The sequence below is a fragment of the Micromesistius poutassou genome, assembly GCF_964030765.1.
Source record: "Micromesistius poutassou genome assembly, chromosome: 4".
NCBI lineage: Eukaryota > Metazoa > Chordata > Actinopteri > Gadiformes > Gadidae > Micromesistius > Micromesistius poutassou.
The window spans coordinates 17,368,025-17,388,964 of record NC_140274.1 but is presented as its reverse complement, the minus strand read 5'-3'; the positions used below and the strand labels follow the sequence as shown (position 1 = coordinate 17,388,964).

Genomic DNA, 20,940 nt, shown 5'->3' with positions numbered 1-20,940 from the left:
CAGCAGAAACAACAATCAAATGGGCCTATACCTAAAAAGGAGCCCTATGAATTATAAGCCATTTAAAATTTTTCACTTTGAGGTTTTCTAACATTAAGTCGAGTTTCCCTAGCCTCCCTATGGTCCCCCAGTAGCTAAAAATTGCGTTAGGTGTAAACCGAAAAGTAGCTATCTTGCGCCGTCTTTTAAAAAAGGATCGCTGAAAAGCTTCGATTTGGCTTCCGGCCCCATATGACGTCATATGGGGCCATGTTACCTCCCCTTTCTCTGCTTGGCCCGCCCAGAGAATTTGGCCCGCCAATGAGACAATGAGCTAGGACCGTGCGAGCGCCACATGTGTGTGTGTGAATACACACTGTAACGCAAGTGTTCTTTGTTATTTGGATAACCGTTCCGCTGTTGGTGTAAAGGCCCATTCACACCCTACAGTAAATACGGATACGGACGCTTTTGTCTGGTCCCGGAAGTCGTCCGTTAGTGGGTCCGTCGCCTCTGAGCTTACGAATCCGGAGTGCTCCGGACAAACCGGAGCACTACCACCGGAGATCGAGGCGGCAGTAGAGGCAGAAGTCCCAACCACGAGAGTAGTAGGCCTATAATAACTGATATGTATATATATATTTTGTATTTAACGTTTTATACTTATATTATACTTTACCTTATAATTTTATTGTACACCTGCTTTGGCAATGCAAATGTATATTTTTTATGCCAATAAAACTTTTTTGAATTTAAATTTTGAGCAGAGAATCTGCAGGTTGGTGAGGGGTGCCACATGCCACCTCCACGTACACTTTGTGCGGATGACACAGAGCATAATCATCTCCTCTACAGATACCATGTTTGTCGATGCCGGTCATTTTATACACGACAGTCACTGCCCTCTAGAGGTTGTTTTGCGTAACATCCATAACACTGAAACCGGACGGAGGTATGAAGGGTAGTCCCGGAGACAACGTTTAGTACGGACGGACAAATTTCGTCCGGATCCGGAGGTATGAGGCGGCCTTCATGGCGCATAACATGCAACACAATAACGCAAGCTTGCATGTAGCTCCCATTTGGTGAAAAGTCTAGACTGCGTCGGGTTGGTTGAGAAGGAATTGGGAACCGCGACATGGAGGAAAAAAGGATTGCCTTCTCAACCAACCCCGGGCAACAATCGCGGGCAACAATCCCCTTCTCCTCCATTTCATTTCTCCGTTGAGTCTGTAGCCTACTTAATATTGACGTGGAAGTGGAAGAACCAGAGGCGTCTGAGAACCCGTCGCAGTCGTTTGAGATTCATAATATCGTACGGAGGCGCAAACAGCTTTTGACCATGATAATATATATTATATAGATATCTTAATATAATATGATATTATTTAGATATAGAGCTCCAGGACTCCCGCCAGAGCACCCGGAGTGTTCAGTGTTCCACTGTAAACACTAGCGCATGGTACCGTGGCTGCAAGCTGCTCAGGGCCACACCCCCACCCTCCACCTTGACCCGCCCCTAAAAACGGCACGTTTGTGGAGAGCTCATTGTGGGACTGGCTCGTAGTGGCTGTAACTCTGCACCAAGGCTGAATTTCTTAAACGTCTTCAAGTACTGTATTAGGGGCCCACTAACACCTTTATTAAAGCATCCATAAAATAGCATGCCATGGGACCTTTAAACAAATAACATTTCCTAGCACCTAGCAGCTATGCGACCCCTGAGGGTGTTGTAAAAAGACTCTGGTCTTCTCAGCAGCACGTAGGCTGATAACTATGAAAACTATGTAAACACTACCGTAATTTCCCGCATATAGGCCGCATCGTGGACAAACCGCAAGCCTTTAATTTATGTATTAAAAAAACAATTGTGTGCATGAGAACGGTGAGAGCACATCAAACGCGCGTAGCAGCTCGGACCCGTCTTTCTTTACTGTCTCCGAGTGTGTGTCGCTGTTAAACACCTGACAATGAGCTAGTTTACCATGATAAAACCGCCATATGAATCTGGAAAGAATTAATAAAGACAGGATTTGGTCTCCTATATTTCCTATGCAGGATAACTCATGTGTTTCCATTGAAAACAAGAACATTCAAAGTGATCCTAAACTTTAAACCTACTCTACGTTCTGTTGGGCAAAAGCATCAACCAAGAAATTTAAACAAATAATACAAACTGAACTTCCACAATCATGCATAGCGCACATTTAAACAGATAAAAGAGCAAAGAGGAGCCAGCTCAATAAAAGCATCTTCCCTCATGGTATAATCTATCTATCTATAAACTATGGTATAATTCACCCCTGTGAGATGCGTGCCAGCTCACCAGCATAACCTGCAATGTCCACAAAACCAAGGAAATGGTTCCAACCCAATGTAGAAGAGTATATCACCCTTGTAGTTATGTGGCCCAGAACATTCAGACTCGGACTGTAAGAAAAATAATAGCTTGTAGCCTGTAGAGGCCTAGACCTAATCACTAGTATCAAAAGAATGACCTGACAGGTGGTGAGTGATATGGCTGTGATCTAGCCCCCTAGTTCTAGCCAAAGCAGGTAGCCTTGGTCAAACATCTGCCGACAACAACCTGTATATCAAAGCAGCATCTTCCTCATGGTATAATCTGAAACCCCTGTCAAATGTGCTAGAGGGACTCACTTCACAACCAATAAGCTTTTATATAAGACAGGCAATTAACTTCCCTTCCCTCTCTCAAGCAGTCCGAGGGCGAAACAGAAATAAACTTTCAGATTTTCTAGTATTTTCAATTACAGTATCTTCATTTTTCAATTGTATCTCTATGCTTGTAAAATTTATATTAATTACCATTAATACTTACAAGACACTGCTTGAAAAGTAGATTAGGATCTTCCCGCAGGAACACAGGAAGTCCTTTCATGGCTGCTTCCTGTCTGACGATGTTGGTGGTCTCAAAGAAAAAAAGAAAAAACAGAAAGATAGCTCTAATAATAGCAAGACTAATTGTAATTCAACAGATTGAATTTCATCTGGGCAAAAGTATTGTTTGGTACTGTACTGTGCACACACCTCATCATCAAGCTTTCTCAGTATCTCCTTCAGATCCTTGCCAAACTCCGTTTTTCGGGCGCGGTACAAACTCAGCAGTAGGGGCGCATATTTTTCTACAGCAGCTCTGAATGTTCCGAGTAGATCTTTGTTTGTAATACAGAAAAACTCCTCACAAATCTGTAAAATGCAGGAAAAAACAAATGTGTACAGAGGAATAGTAAGTAAATTGGGAGAATTTGTAACCTGTCAAAAATTGTCTATAGCCATTATCATTTTTAAAAGCATTTACAGCCTCTCCAGGTTGTAGTGGGTGCCTGCTTGCGTGAATGAACGTGCGTGCACGTGTGTTCGTGCGTGTGTGTCGTCGCTTATTCGCTTCAAATACTTTCTTTTCTTTGGGAATTAATACGGCGCGGTAAATAAAGTATTTAAAGCGAATAAGGGACGCTGTTTTTGTTGTTTATTTGGTTTTGAACGAATAGTTTTGGACGCATGCATCGGCTTTGAGTTTGTTACTTTGAAATCTCACACACACACACACACACACACACACACACACACACACACACACACACACACACACACACACACACACACACACACACACACACACACACACACACACACACACACACACACACACACACACACACACACACACACCCCCCCCCCCCCCCAACCTGCCCGAGTGATGCCGCAGCGCGTTGACTAGTCCGTTCTGAGGCGTCCATAGGCTTTATGGTTTGTGTGTTTGAAAGCCGTGACACTCCTTTACCAGTTGGCCTGAAATACTCGACTTGATTCGGAGGACTCACCTGCCTCAGCCATTTTTCATATCAAAGCAGTGAAGGCGGGGGGAGGGGGAAGAAAGAGGATAGCAGATTAACCAGCAGGGCGCGCACAGCGCACAGACTTGTGCGGAGGTGAACTTAGTGAGCCGTTTGACGGGAGAACAAAAATAAATAGGCGGTCGACTGACAACGGCACTAGTCTCAGGCCAAGTCCACACGTACCAAAACGATCTTTTTTTTCTCCGTTTTCCCTGGCATCGTTTCAAGAACATTTGCGTCCACACGGATCCATCTCAATACGACTCAAAAACGCTACTTCATGTTCCAGGCGTATAGGTGGCGCTGTTTTAGTTTTAGAAATTCACCGGAAACGGTCACTCAAGTAATAAAGCGTTAACGCAACCCTTTTGATCGTCTCAATTGGCGCACGCATGGCTGTTGTTTGTTTGTAAAATGTGGCTTATGTGGTTGTCCATCAGTCTTTTTTGCTCAGCGTGGTGGCACAGGAGCATAATATTTTGCGGTGGTGGGCCGTTATCGGCGTTAACGTGCTGCGTTAACGCGAGACTCTTATCGGGCGATAAAAAAAATATCGCCGTTAATCTATTCTCAAAGTTGGCACAACTTGGATATCTTCTCCAGCAGGAACACGAGCATGTAGTCGGCCATAGTTGTTGTTATGAGACGTCGTCACAGGTTACAAGAGGTTACGCTCGAGGGGTGTGGCGATGACATCATCGAAACGCAAGTATGCGTTTTGGCCGTCCAGACGAACACTCAAGGGGTGCGTTTCTGAATTTATTCACCCTGGGACCTGGTTTCAGAAAACTCCGTTTTCATGCGATGCGTTTACAGGATTCGTGTGGACGATCGGCCAAAACGATGCAAAACATCTGCGTTTTAACCAAAAAACGGCTCCGTGTGGACGGGCCCTCAATGTGCTACGACCAACAACTCTGGTGGTCTGATCACGTGCTAAGTGCATGATGCCTGTAGTGCTAAGGCGAACTCACCGACGAGAAACTGTGTCAATTTCCAATGGATAGTGTAGCCCAGGGGTCCAAACTTTTCACCTACCATAATCTAAGATCCAAATAATCAAGCTGGGGCTAATATTCAGATCTTAGCTCCGCCGCCGGGGGGCTTCGCGGTCGGGGTTCCGCCGCCGGCCATAGGCCCGGTCAGGAATCTAGCTAAGATATGCTAAGAGCTGAATGGCCCGGTGGTTGGGGACCGCTGGTGTAGCCTATCTATGGGCAATTAAAATGCATGAAAAGGCCATGCTGTATGGATAACGCGAACACATTGGGTACCTACATCTAATAGAAAAGTATTCATCGAACCGCAGGCCTTGACTAGGCTAGTCTACATAAAAAAGACGTGTGCAACTAGCCTAGCTAGACATCGAATTGTGTTCTCGTTTAGGAATGAGGAGTTGACGTCACGGCACAGTAAGCCGTGTAAGCCCCCCCCTTTCCGCCATGTTGGTAGGTACGCCCCTCCGAGTGCAGCTGAGTTTTGCGTTATTGTTGACACGGTAGCTGCTAGCAGAGGAGATTGTTGAAATTCTTTACTGTTTTAACAATGCCTGGAAGCAACTGCTGCGTTAAAAAACTGCTCCAATGCCTCACACGATCGCCGAGGAAACCGTAAGAACAGTGGGCTACAGTTTTTTAGGTTCCCTAAATGGAGAACGCACTTAGGAGAGCAAGTATCCCACATCACGAGGAGACGTCGGATTTCTTTGGTGGCTGCAATCAGAAGAAAGGACCTTACTTTCGATAACATTCCCTAGTCGATAAGAGTGTGTTCTCTGCATTTTCACTCAGGTACGTTCTCTAAAAATGTCTTTAAATTTGTTTATGTTGTCGTCTCTTAAAGCCACGAAGTGTACCTTATGTTGGTGCGAACCCTGAAGTGCATCTGAAGTTGTTTTCTAGCAGCTAGTTAGCTACCTAACAAACTGTTGCTTCTTAGAAAATGCTCGATGGCCCAACCATTAATGTTGTTTTAAACAAAACTAGTTGAGATTCAGTTCATGACATTAGTGTTTCCGAAGATTGTTTTGAGCTTAACTAACACATTTTCTGTAAAAGCTTAAAGCATTGATTACATTGCATTAAAGCATTGATTGAAGCATTGATTGTACATTGTACATTGCATTAAAGCATTGATTACATTGAGTTTTCATAATCTAATTATTCTGTTCTAGGTAAACCATCATATGAGATGGTGGAGAACCACCCTGACTGGACACCATCTTTGCGGTTAGGCCACAGTGATGTCAAGCCAACAGATGGAGCGAGATATCAGCGGCATGTGCCACCGCTGGCAGAGCATCAGGAGCAGCAGCCTCCATCCCCGACAGAGGAGCAGCGGCCTCCATCCCCGACAGAGGAGCAGCGGCCTCCATCCCCGACAGAGGAGCAGCGGCCGCCATCCCCGACAGAGGAGCAGCGGCCTCCATCCCCGACAGACGAGCAACGGCCTCCATCCCCGACAGAGGAGCAGCGGCCTCCATCCCCGACAGAGGAGCAGCGTCCGCCATCCCCGACAGAGGAGCAGCGTCCGCCATCCCCGACAGAGGAGCAGCGGCCTCCATCCCCGACAGAGGAGCAGCGGCCTCCATCCCCGACAGAGGAGCAGCGGCCGCCATCCCCGACAGAGGAGCAGCGGCCGCCATCCCCAGCACAGGAGCAGCGGCCTCCATCCCCGACAGAGGAGCAGCGGCCGCCATCAGTCAGTCTTTTGGAGGAAAACAGAAAGCTGAAGGAGGAGCTTGATGAGTACCGGATGAATGAGAACTTTCTGAGTGGTGATGATAACATAGTGAAGTATTACACAGGACTTGCAAGCTATGTAATGTTTCAGACACTTCTATGCAGTCTCACCCCATATCTGCCTCAAGGTAGGATGAAGAAACTCTCACCCTTCCAGCTTGTCCTGTTGACTCTAATGCGCCTCAGACTAGACCTGCCAGTAAAGCACATCAGCCATCTGTTTCGGGTACACAGGACAACAGTCAGTGATGCCTTTCACCATACCCTTGGAGTGATGTATGCACGGCTGTGTCCATTAGTGCACTGGCCAAGCAGAGACTGTTTATTGACGAGTATGCCACACCAGTTCGTGGAATCGTTCGGGAAAAATGTAGCCGCCATTGTGGATTGTTTCGAGGTGTTTATTGAAAAACCCTCAAATGTACCGGCAAGGGCACTGACTTTCTCTCAGTATAAACATGCATACACCATGAAGTACCTAATTACACCCTTACACCTAAAGGGTGTAATTTCTTTCATATCCCAAGGGTGGGGTGGGCGCACTAGTGACAAACGTATAACGGAGCAAAGTGGTTTCCTCAACAAACTGTTGCCAGGTGACATTGTGCTGGAAGATAGGGGCTTTAATATCAGGGAAAGTGTGGGTATGATGTGTGCTGAAGTTAAGGTACCTACGTTCACAAGGGGTCGTGCACAGCTGGATGCGAAAGATGTGGAGGAGACTAGGGCCATAGCACATCTCAGGATTCATGTTGAGAGGGTGATTGGTGTTGTGCGCAACAAATTTAAATTCTTACACTCCACTGTACCTGTGAACATGCTCATCAAATGTGAGGGTGAAAACCTAATGCCGTTGGATAAGATTGTCACTGTTTGCTGTGCCTTAACAAATATGTGTAAAAGTGTTGTTTGAGTGCCTCCTTACTGTTTCGTGTGTGAAATAAATTCTTGAAACAACATGATATGGCGTAACATTATTTATTGAGAACTGTTAGAATAGAAATAGAACTATAAATTGAATAAATAGAAATTGACAGTGCAACATTTCAAAAGGTTGAAACAGTAAACAGTGCAAAAGAACAATGTGCATTTAAAAATAAACATTTAAAAATAGCAATAAAGAAATGTGCATAGATGTACAATTCCTTGGCCTCTTCACCACGGTCTGTGGCTGTAGTTCACGAAGCACACTGGGGCCAGGTGATGCTTGGGAGGTAGGTGGTATCGAGAAATATTGCACCGCAAGTTCAGGGAGAGCCACCTTCACAAAGAAGTCCTGTGCCTTCTGAAGCCGTGCATTCCAAAATGTTTTGTCTGGAGCTATGCGCAGAATCACACAGTCCTTCAATGTCCACACTACAAAGTCACAGTAGGCACTCTCTGTTACAAACAGTTGGGTCTGGACCTGGGTGTAGTACTGGTGGTTCTTCTTGAGGTGCACCTGACCATCAACAGCATGCAGACAGAAGTTGCGGTCATCTGATGAGTACGCACCAAGGATTGTGCTGTCCTTGTACTTCGTGGGGCATTTCACTTCTATGCAGCCTTTCCCACAACAAGTGCAAGTAACAATGGCATCTGGCGATGCTCCTACCTGTGGGAAGGCCGGGTTGACAAAAAACCCACAAGTTTCCACTTGTTGATCGGTGTGCTGATCCTTTGTTTGGGCAGTGTATGCCTGCCTCGCTGTCTCCTCATGTTTGATGCCCCAACTGGTGGCTGCTGTTCCCGCGTGTAGGATAACAAACCCTCTTTATGGTGGAGGGTGCTGGTGAACTAATGTCTGTTGCATAAACACAATGCATTGAGGAGGCTGTGATTCTTCCAGCCCGTGCAGCAAACCAAAGTGATGAGTTGTGCTGTCCCCGCGTCCTTCTCTCTATCTGCACTGCCTGTTCCTCAGACACATCAGCAATGCTCCCTATGGTCTGGCAGTGCTTCTGCAGCGCAGGCAAGTCACTCCTATCAAGGCCGCTTCCATTATCCAGAGACTGTAAGCTGCGGATGGGCTGAATAGGGTCTCTGAACTCATCGCAGTATTCGGGTAGCACACTCAAAATTGCTGATCTTCGTCTTCGTCATGCTGATTTCCCGGTAGAATACTGCTAGCTCTTCCGGTGTTGGTGTCGGTGTGTCATTGGCTGTTTTGGCTGGACGTGTTCTCAGCGCAGGACTATTGTGGGTCTCACCGTCTATTCGTCTGTTTAGAGACCTCCATGTAGCTGCAGCAGATATGAAATTGATGCGTTGGCCAACCTCTGGCAGGACCTTGTTGATGCTGCTTGGCAGCTTCCAGTAGGCCGGTTTGTCTGTGACTGTGGCCTTCTCCTTTAACCGTACACAGGCATCGACCATAAACAGCAGGGCTCCGACATGGGTGCACGACTCCGCTACACCAGCCATGCATGTACAGTGGGCCGAACACACTTGCCCCGATGGTGTGAGGATGACCCATGGGGTGAGTGGAGGCTCGCAGAGCCGTCGTGAATGCATGACCTGTTAGATACAAGAGGTAAATAAATTAGAGAAACAGTAAAAAGCCTTGAAGACAAGGGACACATTTTATTTCAAGTTACAGCCTAGTCTAGACCCCCATTTCCATTTGTATGCAGCTTTCCAGATTTACATTTGTCTGCAGCCTGAATCTCACAGACCTTTCATTCACACCGTTAATGGCTTGCTTTAGTCTAACCAGACCATTAACTACCCTAGCCTAACCAGAACTGGTTTGTCTACTTCGAAGCCCCCAACACACAATGCCTAGTATGTTTCATTGGGCTAAAATCAAATTAGCATAACAAGCTGCAAAACATGTGGGAAGTTAATCTAACTTTTTGTTAGATTAACAAAAAGTTAGATTAGTTGTTTGTGTGCATGGAACACCTCGTTACAATCTAGTGTTTACGAAACAATCGCGGTAAATTACTTTGTCACTTTGGTCAACGCAATGTATTCACAACACATTAGTATTAGCATAAAACTCAAAAGGTGAAGCAACTTACCTTTGCCAGTACAACAGTGTTTTGAGCGTTTGGAGGCTTGTAGATGGCCAGGTCTTGCACCCAACCACAGCAGAATGTCTCAAAGCTTTCTAGCGATTTATGGCTTTTAAATTCTTGCATCGTATATTGACTGATGCCAAAAACCAAGTACTTCACTATGTCCATATATGTGCACGGTGGTTAAAGGTCCAGGTCTCACTCTGTCCCATTCTGCTGCAGGTAGCTCGTATGGGTCGACGTTGTTTAAGTCTGACAAGTTCTCCTCATACCTCTGCTTGGCGCTGGTAGTGAGTTTGTTCCTGTAAGGACCCTTTTCCTTCGCCTTATTCTTCTCCATTTATTTCTATCGTAATTTCTCCTGCGTCTCTGCGTCTATGTTTCCTCATCTGTCTGTATGCCGCTCTGACAACGTTTCTCCTGGCAACCGTGCTACCAGCATGGCGGATGGGCTCAAACCCCTCCCCTCCCCAAAAACCACGTGACAGCGTGACACCGCTCAAGTTAGCCTGACAGTTAACCTGCTCCCGACCAGGTTAGTTTGGTCGGATAAATTGCCATGGTTACTTAGCGGAGATTCCCTTAAGTGACGTTCATGGAACGCAACTCCAGCTGAAAGAAGCCCGGCTTTATGTTTAGCTTGATGGTTGTTTGGTCGGATAAGTTGCCATGGTTACTTAGACGGAGATTCCCTTAAGCCACATTAATGGAACGCAACTCTAGTTGAAAGAAGGCAGGCTAAGCAAAATAAGCCCGGCTTTGGGTTTAGTTTGGTTGATGGAATACCCCCCAGGTATTTTTCGGTCAGTGGCGCAACTGCATTGGCGCATCACTAAAATAGCACAAAGTATCATTTTCACCGGAACACGCCCCTGCTTTTCGCCGACACGCCTCTCCAGACGCAAGTGTAGTGGTGCCTGGTTGCTGCGAGGGAAAATCAGCTTTGCGCCGGGTGCAAACTAGCAACGACACATGCGTCGGTGTAGAAAGTCAATTGCACCGGGCGCAAGATAGGGCCCTTCTTCTGTTTGGCGCACATGGCTAATTTGCATACGCGCACAGGACTGGCTGGCTCCGCTTGGCAAAAAATATAACATATTTGTGAATAAATGTTTAAAATTCTGAATACTGGACATGGTGAGCTTAAACACATTTAAATTACCATTAGTGACAATAAAATAAAATATATATTTTTTTTTGGACGAAATTTGAGACCCCCTTCAAATTTTGATTTTGAGGCTTTCAGGGGGTCTCATGGGTTAATCGGGGGGGCCCAGCCCCCCCGCACACTGGTTCAAATACTTTTAATCAATTTATTCCTGTCAAAGCCATACAGGTCATAGCTGTCATACTTTTGAGCCACTAGGTGGGGTTATAGCGCTAAAATAAACTCGAAAGGCCAATTTACACCGCCGCCGTTTTAGACGCGTTTTTAGTCGGCCGTCAGACGTCCGACTTCATAGAGATAGAATTCATTCAAACTAGTGCACTGATTTACACCGGCAGCGTTTTACGCCTGTCTCACGGCCGACCAAAGCTTAACTTATGCTTCACTTCTATTTTCAAGTGTTTCTGAAGCGTCTCGGTTATGATGTTATCTGATGAATCTTGAAAATATAGCGGAATAAACGGCGGTGGTGTGAATTGATACGCCTACGTTACGCTCACGTCTCTCTCGCCTGCGTTGTAAATTCCCCTTCAGACAACGACAAAAACTCACATTTAACACTGACATTTTATTTCTGACGTTGTTAGTAATAAAATGGTAACATTTATAATTGTTACCAATGTTAACAAGCATGAACTTAAGAATGATCAGATACCACCAAGGAACAGCGATCCAGTCATCGCTGCTTGTAGAGTTAGAAATGGGACATTCAAGCCACACACCAATTTTTTGCCTTTTACTTACAAATTACTTTGTAACTTCATACAATCAGACAGCTTCTGAAATACAGTGGTACTACACTCTTCCAGTTACAGTGTTGACTACAGCAGAGTGGTCGTTAAAGATTTTGGTTACAATACAATTGATTGATTGTTGAAAATTCAACCAAACGTAGGTTTCATCTCAAAATTAACTTTACGGTAGTTGCAGGCACAGTAGGTAGCATAGTTTTGTTTTGAAAACGGTACAGCTGGCAGTAAAGTGGGTTATAACCGTGAATCTGGCCCTTCTGTCACAATTGGTATTGTTTTGTTTTCCTTTTTCAAAGCAGATATAAAAGCAGTCTCATTGAAAATCTGCCATCATCTTTGGAAGGGATGACAGAGACTCAATCAAAGACCAGGCATTTTAGGAGTCTAACATACCATCAAACCCTTCTTTGTACTGAACATCTTTGGAAAAATAATATGCAACATACAGCCCCAACCATTATTTCACATTATTATTAAATATATTATTATACATCCATTACGACACAGAGGTCCCCTGGACACAGGGGACGTTCAATTATTACACTGCAATTTCTTCCCATCAAACCAAACTGTTAAAGGGTAAAGTGCTCAGAACCAGTCAATTCTAAAACTAAAGAGTATATACTTAAATATAAACATTTATCGTAAATAAAGCTTTTTAAATATAGATTTCTGTATTTTGGTTAGAATCGATATGGAAAGGATACGCGTTAAGGCCATTCTGCGTTGAAGGAGCTCGGTAAAGTTATTTTTTAAACTTCTCCACTTGTTTCTCTTGCCCCGGTGCATCCTGGAGTTTGTAGTCTTCCAGCAGGGCCGCTGCAGTCTGCTTGCCAGTTCTTTTCACCACAGCCTTGATGCCAAGGTTGTCGATGTTGAAGGCCGTCACGCCCACGTTGATGGCGGAGTTCACGGCGAGGTCGGTGGCCTGGCCGGCCGCTGAGCCATACCTTAGCGTGGAATTACCGATTCATAGAGAACACGTGGTTGATGGAGGGCAGAGGGAGGGAGAGAAAGTGGGGGAAGAAGAGGAAGGAGGGACGGGTGGAGGAAGAGAAAGGAGGTACACAAACAACAGGTTAAAGACAGAAAGAGAGCGAGAAGTTTAAAAAACGAATGTAAAAGACAAAAACAAAAGAAAGAGGAGAGAGATGATGTCAGGCCAGGGTGGCATGCCAGGCAGGATCCCACCATGCATTGTTATCATCACCAACCTAATCATCGCCCCTAATAAACACCCATCATCTGTGCGGCAATTAGGTAATTAAGGACCACAAAATGGTTCCCCTCTGATCTGTTAAAATAGGAATACTATAAATTATATTTTAATTATTGGAGGGGGGGAGAGCAGGAGATCTTTCGTGGGAGAAAGCAACAAGAGCAGATTCCCGGCCAGAGAGGGTGGGGGGGGGGGGATTACAAGAGGGTGAATTAACCCTAGCCATGATTACCCTACACCGCTGCATTCTGGGAAATCAGTTGAGAGCAAAGTTAATGATGGAGGTGAATTAGAGGAGTTTAACAGCAATAGATTAAAGAGTTAAGTTAGGGAAGAGAACACTCCTTCTCTTTAGGGGGCTTTGGGGGGCTCTGGATGCCCCTATATCTGTAAAGCAAGTAGAAGAGGAATATATGAGCCGTTGTTTACTTTCGGTGTTTTCCAGCTGAAACCGGGCTTTTCTGTAAGGTTTAGGGAAAGCTTCTGAGTTTTCTTTCTTAAGCTTTTGTCAAAAGATTTACTTTTTTTTAAACACTTCTGGAGCTGTGAACGGAGTGGAACGTGACGTAAGCAGATGGAATATAAATCCTTACTTGTGCTTTACGGTGGTGACCGTTTCTGAAGCGACATTCGTGGTGATGTTCTTTGCTGCGTACTCCAAGCCGGTCCACATGGTGGCGAACCCTGTTGAGGGAGACAGAAAATGTAACTTTAATAAGATATTGACACTGACGACAACTGATGACAGCATCGCTCATTTCCATGTGGACTTAAAAGTACTTTTATCTTTAATATACATTACTTGATCCTTTGCTTTACCGCATTCAAGTGTCTAGTTTTTTTTTAAGCATTTAAATCAACTTTAGTTGGACTTTTATGTTGCCAATCCAAGCACTGCAACACTTTTTGTTCTTTAAAGCTGCGTTACAAATAAAGTTGAATTGATTAATTGATGGTTATTTCTGTCCTACAGTCCTACCTTGGACTCCGCTGGCAGCCACCACCATGGCCCCTTCAATGTTAGAGCGGCCATCTTTGTCCTTCTTCATGGACTCCGGGATCAGTTTCCCGCCGTGCTTTTTCACATGAGGCGCGATTTCTCGTCCAACGCAGCCTGCCACGGTGCAAACGCCGTCCACTGTAGGGATAGACAGAGACAGGTCATTAAAGGGTTGATATCATGCTTTTTTTCGACTTTAGACTGTTGTATGACATATGTATACGTGTTTTACGTCTGCTGCGCTAGAAAAAAAGGCAGTGAACACAGATTGGTCATTAAGGAGCAGGTAGGGGTTAGACATTTACTACGGAGACGGTCAACAGTGATGCCAGAGGTGTATAAATCCAGGTTGGTGGAGGCAAGACCCTGCTTTTCAAAGTAAAAGTACTCATTCAGGGGTTCTAATTTTTCATTAAAAAACACCTGAGGGGGATATTTACTTTGAAAATCTGGAAGTTACACATCTGCCCATAGCCTAAATTTGCCAGGTGAATCGCAAACTATTAGTGTGGAACATCTCTGTTCATTTTCAATTTCTAAATGGCGTCACCAGCAGGCGCAGACCAAAATGCCTCTGGCCTACAAGCAATCATATTGACGAAACGGGTGACGCAGCACTCAAAAGAAATTACATCTTTCTTCTCAACAAAAGCTTTAAAGTGCAGTCATCTATTCTTCTTTTAGTGAAATATACTGTTGTTCGTTTAATACTAGCCAACTAACGGAATCAACAGACAGTTCTCCATCAGCGGCAGCCATCAGCCATCACAGCCATCACAGCACAAACGGTCGCGATTGATTTATTTTGTACCGGGCGGAGAAAATATTGCCTACAGGAGCGAAGGCGAGACCTATCTGCAGAGCAAAGGAAACATGAGCTCCCGAGATTCCTCTGGTTCCCAGGCTGGAAGATAAAGGTCCTCACCCAGGAACTGGCTGACCCGGACGGCGCCCCCGGTGGCCTGCTTGGCGACCTGCAGGCTCTTGGCGACCGACGGGCTGACCTGCGTGGGGGTGTCCTCCGGCGTGATGTGCTCCCGCAGTTTGGACGCCCCCTTGTGGATGGCTATGTTGGTGTACTCCGCTCCCTTCACCAGGCCCCAGCTCAGCCACGACGCCCCTGGAACACAACACACCACAACGGACCCCCAGGGTCAGTCTCTCCATTGGGCAGAGGGGGGGGGGGGGGGGGGGGGGGGGGGGCTGGTGCACAGAATGGAGGTATTACTGCTAGCGTCTGGGGTTGGCTCTGGTAGGTACAGGGTTTAAAACGTTGTGCGATCCCAGACCTGTGAGGATGCCACTGGCCACCCTCTCGCTCCACTCGGGCAGGCCGTCGTTCTCCTCGGGATCCTCCTCCCCAGCCGCGGCCTGTCGTCCCTGGGCAGGGACCAGGGCGGTGGCCGCCCCCTGCTGGGGGGCCAGGGGGACCTTCTGGCTGAGGTTGATGGAGTCGGCCTCCTCATCTGGGGGCTGGCAGCAGAGACACATCAACACATGTACCCGTGACACACGTTGCACGGAAACGCATCAACACCACACACACACCCTGGAACACACCGCCACCCAGATACACAACACAGAGGTCCCTGCTTGTCTCTCGATAATCTCCTCCTCTCTACTTCTCGCTCTTTCTCTATTTCTCCCTTTCTTTCCCTCTCTCTCGCTCTCTCTTCCCTTCTTTCTCTCTCTCCCTATTTCTCTCTGTCTCTCTCCATATTTCACACTCTCCCCATTTCCTTTGAGAACACATCCTTTCATTGTGTACTGGACATGGACATTCACAATGCCACCGTTTCTTTCCATCAAACTGAATCGGGGCTTTGAGAATTTTCTGCAACGTAGGATGCTAAATCCCCCAACGTATGATTAGATGACTAAATAACAAAATAAGGAGATCTGCATGATAAAGCATTCAGAATTGTCTTGTATACTGTGATTATTCCCAGCTTGACTTGTTAATCGCTTTGGATAAAAGCGTCTGCTAGATGATAATCTCACTAATTAGGCTTTAGATTACTAATCTAAAATTTGATGGCAGACCATCTCATATCTGGATTTCTTTCTTTTCTTCATATTTGTTCCAACCAATCATGTAGCTGGAGGCAGCGTGTAATTGGTGAACACAAACTCGACCACCAGTTATAGCCCGTCCAAAAAGGTTTCAAATCACCACAGCAACGGATTACTGTTTCTCTTCGGTAGAATATCACCATAACAAAACAGGAAACACTCCACCCCTTAAGTTTTTCTTTCCTGGCCCAGGCTCTGTGCTGTTTGCCCCAGAAGTCCTGCTATAACAGGCCTATGCTATAATGAGGACTGCTGAATCACAGATTAGCTACATGACTAAATGTAAATGTGAAAGACTAGCGTGTCAAGAGAAAAAACACAAAGTGCCTACTTTCATAAAGGGCATCAACAGGCAGTCCATTGGAGACGACGTACAGCCTGTCCATAAGAGGACCTGGACCTGATCTAGCGAGAGGACACTGCTAGAGAGACTATGAGAGACGGTCTGTCCCTCACTCAGAGGTTCACAGCTCCCCACTAAGAGCATTAGGGGTCATTACTGTGTCTTCGCTGACTCATCTTAAATCCCCGGGCTGATACAGGAGAGGTAGAGGAGACAGAGACAGAGCTATAGCGTCAACAGTGTAGTAGTATTGGGCTGGGCAGGATCTGACTATCGATATATCAGTCAGTACAAACGATTGGCCGATTTGCTCGCTAGAGCGCAACATAATTACAGCGACTGCCCCAATTAGTCGAATGGTGATTTGTAGAATAGCTTGAGTTGGAAAAAAATGCTTGGAATTAAACCTTGTAAGTCTCTAATAAGCATGAAAGATATTCAATTATTCTGGTCAGGAATGCAAGGAATTTATTGTAGACAGCAGTGGGTGTGAAAGCGTATCACCGTTTGATAAACAACCTGATTAGTCCCTGTAGGAGTACACACAGACAGATTCTCAGCCCGTAAGCCAGTCAGGCTGCAGTAATTCAGATCCTCACCTGGACTCTTAGGTCCGTCATCTGGGCCAGCAGGTCCTGGAATAGTTCCCGGTCTGCGGCGGGAAGCTCCGAGGACAGGACCACGCCCACGTAAGACCCGGGCGCCGTCGCCATCATGTCGGGGAACATGTAGACCCCCGTGTTGCACAGCAGGACCGGCGTCTGCGACGCCATCAGAGGGTACAGCCAGTCACACACCTGCCAATGGAGAGGAAGGACACGCATTAAAGTACCTCTCATAAACATAATGAGTTGGTCATCACATGCAGAGTATTTTGAATCCTATGAGCTTTATATTGACTAGTTTGACATTTAGTAGAAGCTGCTTTATCCAAAGCGAGTGACAGTGGTTTCATATACATGTCATTAATAAAGGTTAGGGGGGTGTAAGGTGTAACATTATCCGGTGCAAGGTGTGTCATCATAAATGGAGGTTAAAATGGGGAGAATCATCTTTATCTCACAACGTTAATACAATACAACCCAAAGATGGATAACATGGACTTATTACCCTACTAAACAACCCTATTAAAAATGAATTCACAAAGTCATGGAAATAACAAAACAGGTTTGACAATTATTTTTAAATTAAACACATGAGAGAGAGAGTACTATAGTCTACCAACTGTACAATTACTGAAGTAAATAGGTTAACAGTAACCCTAAGTTTGACTTCAAGAATACATTTTATGATTTCATGTTTTGTTCCCTGGGGTGTTGAACTACTACCTTTTATTTATCAACATAGATCACGATCATGATCAGTGCTTACTGTCTGCTGGTTGTGTAACCTTTGGTCCCCGCAACACAAATCCTCATACTGCCTGAGGGAAAATGGCCGCCTGGACTAAGCCAAAATAAGGGAACCTTTATTTCCTTCTCAATAGCGCTCCTAGAATTACAGAGCATGATGGTTAAGCAGGCTTAATGCTACCAGTGTGTAATTCCTGCAGCGTTCACAAGACCTACTATGGGCACGGGGGAATCCCTATGTGCCCACGCCAACATTTTTTCTGAAAGGACGCTCTAAAATAAGTTTGGGATTCGATTTTTCGATCTCTACCAGGGGCCAACTGGCTTGTAGACTTCATGATTGTAGAACTGGTAACGAGATCTACAACATGATAACATTGTGATTGTTTGTAGATAACATCAGCATAACATATCATTCATCTTAAAACCACATAAAGGAATGTTTACGAGGTGTACTAATAGCTTGATTATAGCTTTAAAGCCCTTTCGGTTGATCTTTAATCTTAGTTTACTTATGTGTGTACTACAGCCAAAGTCTTGCCGAGATATAAGATATTGGTGTGTGATGAGAATACAAACTAAGATATCGGATCACAGTGTAAATTTGTTACACTGTATTTCATTCGTCAGCAAAGAACACAACACACCGGCCTAGTCTGACATCTTCCTGTCCAACAGACGATGACCATGATCACTCCGTCTGTCTCCAAGTTGTGCAGCCCAGGTTGACATTATCGCCAGAGATGCCTGGGGATTAGGGACTCTGTAACTGGATCACATGATCCAGGACACGCGCTGACTAACGCAGATCATTAACGAGACGCCTATCTCCTCTTCCCTCCTCCTTCTCCTCCTCACTCGATTAACTCATCAGTGAGTCATTTCAACATTTTACCAAACCAGGTCAAAGGTCAAAGTGCCTGTCACAGCGCTATCAGAACAAGCCACAGCCAGAGTGAACCAAACGTCTAGCTACTTTTCACCCTTTATGAATAAAGGAGGCATTTGAATGTCCGTTTGTGTATAGAGGACATATAATAGGCTAGAACTCTATTACTATATTACTTACTATAGTACTACTATACATACAATTTGGACTCTCAGCCAAAAGGTACCGGGTCTGTTTGCATGCTCAGTCTATTTTTATAAAAGGAGTCTGTGGCTGCATGGACCAATAGTGGATCCCCATCCCCTTAGGAACCTTCTAGAACCCAGCCAGGTGAACTGACCTGCAGGAACGCCGGCGGTCTGTTGGAGGCTCCTCGCGGCTGCTCGGCGGTGAAGCGCACCAGGCGCAGGACGCCCGGGTATGACGGTGCGCTGACCTGGCCGTCGGGCGTCACAAAGAACAACTGCACGCCGTGGGGCAGGAAGAGCAGCTCCTCCGCCTCCTCGCCCAGGCTCTGAGAGGGGGCCGAGAAGGAGGAGGCGGGGGAGGAGGAGGAGGAGGTGGAGGAGTTGGACTTCTGGGAGTAGAACTCCTGGCCCACCAGGGACAGCTCCCCGCTCTCCGTCCCGTAGGAGATGGAGAGGTGTCCGTCGGCAGCCTGGGGGGAGTAGGCGGGGGGGTTCTCGGCGGGGGAGGTCCCGGCCGGCCGCAGGGTGGCGGGGGAAATGGGCGTCACTCCCGGCCCGCGGCTGGGCCGCAGTGGTGAGACCGGTCTATTCGGTTTCCCTGGCTTCTCATTGGTGGAGAGTTTGGGGTAGAGACCCTGGGGGGCCGTGGCGACGCCCAGTCCCGGTCCTCCGTCGTCCCTGGTCTCCAGGATGGCCAGTCTGGTGGTGATGTTGTTCAGGGTCTCCTTCATCTTCTCCTGCATCTGCCTGGCCGCCTCCCAGGAGCTGCCCACACACTCGTCCCCCTGTGACGGCACGCTAGTGGCCCTCAGCAGGTGCTGCCGGCCCTGCTGGTACAGCTCCAGGGCCCGGTCCCGGTGCCCGGCCTCGTCCTCCGTCAGGGCCTTGTGGAGGCAGTCGAAGGCCCTCTCGTAGCCGTCCTTGATCACCTGGAGCCGTGCGTTATCGAAGGCATCCTGTTTGGCTTTCTCCATTCCTGATGATAACCAGGAGGAAGGGGGGGGGGGGGGGGGGGGGGGGGGAGGAGGGGTTAGTGGACGACACTATGTCTATTTGAAACATAATTTGTTTTGCAGAATCTACTTCTGCTGCAGGGTTTTTGTTTTGTTTAAAGTACAACTATGTGTGTATTGTTTACACTAGGCACTGTCCCAGACAAGCTAAATAATCGATGGTCCATCCTCTCTAAAGAGATAACCGTTGCTCTATATAGAACAGCATGAGGTACTGACAGTATAAACTAAATCAAAATCAAAACTGTCAGTTCTGTATTCCCTAGCTTTATATAGAACCTAAACTATTTTTATTATACCCATACAATCAGCTAGACATAAATTATTACGAGAAATTCAACAGCAAACAATTGTCATGAGTAGTAACTTGAGAACACCTGTTGGCATGTCTTTGCACAAGCCTGCTGATAGCAGTATAACATTTAAACACATTTTACAGTTACATCGACGTCCCTGAACTTCCCCCTGGCAGTTTGTAATGTACTTGCAAAGTAGTAACAAAAAAAACTAGGGTGAAGAGTCTCCAGATGTTTACGATAATGGGAATAAGAGGAAGAAGTTGCGTTGTCTTCACTCACTCCGCCATAGGGTCACACATGAACTCACCGTAGCACCAGGACTGAAAACACCCCAAGTAACGTAAGTTGCAGAGGTCCTTTTATTCCAGAGGTTTATAGTAGTATGTAAAGCGTTTTCTCAATGACACCACGGAAACTACCCCAGGGTCGAAATCCAAAATAATGCAATAAACCAGAAATGTGTCGCGCCTTGCGTCATGTGGTGCCAGAGATAAATAAAAAACCAAAGTGAAAACGCGATCGGTTCTCTACGGTGCGCTAGAAGGAACATACACGGCAAAGGAGCATTTGTCAACTCAATATCGCCCCCTCTGTGTATTTCATGAATAGATTAAAATATTTCCACTCCAGGTTAACCAGTAATTTGATTGATTTACTGAGGGCAAAGCATTCCTCCTCCAATTAGGATAAATCATGTGATTTAAAATTAGTAGGAGGTAAATGGATGTAATAATGACTCACTAATATACTGAATGGGATGTATAACCGAGATGGTTATCTTGATTGAATGAAAAATGTGATCGGGATATCAACATATGTTAAACAATAATATGTTCTGGAGGTGCTGGCACAAACACAATTTATCTCAAACAAAATAAAATAAAATACTGCTCAAAAAAGGTGACCTGACTAGCAGAATCTGATTAATATTATGATCATTTTGATTATGATGATAAGTACATTGGTAAGTTAGTTATCTAGAAATGTATTTCGTTTTTCATAGTTTATCATGGTATTTATATATTATATGTAAGGGATAATGTATAGAACGCTGGTCAGGAAAAT

At 45.8% G+C, this 20,940-nt stretch overlaps 2 protein-coding genes across 3 annotated transcripts; one reads left to right on the top strand and one right to left on the bottom strand.

Moving 5' to 3' along the window:
• Window positions 1-6,605: 6,605 nt before the first annotated feature.
• Window positions 6,606-7,493, top strand: LOC311341551 (uncharacterized protein; the record flags this gene model as incomplete). The annotated part of the gene is made up of 1 exon (XM_084466378.1): window positions 6,606-7,493. The coding sequence occupies exon 1, from the start codon at window positions 6,663-6,665 to the stop codon at window positions 7,491-7,493; it is 831 nt and encodes a 276-aa protein (XP_084322504.1). The 5' UTR covers window positions 6,606-6,662.
• A 3,802-nt stretch (window positions 7,494-11,295) lies between these two features.
• On the bottom strand, window positions 11,296-20,365 carry spartb (spartin b). Of its 2 annotated transcripts, none has more exons than XM_084467144.1 (8): window positions 20,183-20,365; window positions 18,716-19,539; window positions 16,734-16,931; window positions 15,008-15,191; window positions 14,644-14,838; window positions 13,698-13,856; window positions 13,312-13,402; window positions 11,296-12,449 (listed from the first exon to the last, which is right to left on the bottom strand). In XM_084467144.1, the coding sequence occupies exons 2-8, from the start codon at window positions 19,535-19,537 to the stop codon at window positions 12,245-12,247; spliced, it is 1,854 nt and encodes a 617-aa protein (XP_084323270.1). In that variant the 5' UTR covers window positions 19,538-19,539; window positions 20,183-20,365; the 3' UTR covers window positions 11,296-12,244. The 2 variants fall into 2 exon arrangements, with proteins under 2 accessions (XP_084323270.1, XP_084323271.1); XM_084467145.1 differs by having other exon boundaries at window positions 12,310-13,105.
• Between the last annotated feature and the right edge of the window lie 575 nt (window positions 20,366-20,940).

Excerpts from the sequence above, each read along its gene's own strand:
- spartb (XM_084467144.1), bottom strand. The coding sequence starts at position 19,537 with ATGGAGAAAGCCAAACAGGATGCCTTCGATAACGCACGGCTCCAGGTG. Across the intron at positions 14,839-15,007 it reads GGCCAGTGGCATCCTCACAG|GGGCGTCGTGGCTGAGCTGG; the intron begins GTCTGGGATCGC and ends GTTGTGTTCCAG. Across the intron at positions 13,857-14,643 it reads CCGGGTCAGCCAGTTCCTGG|TGGACGGCGTTTGCACCGTG; the intron begins GTGAGGACCTTT and ends CTATCCCTACAG.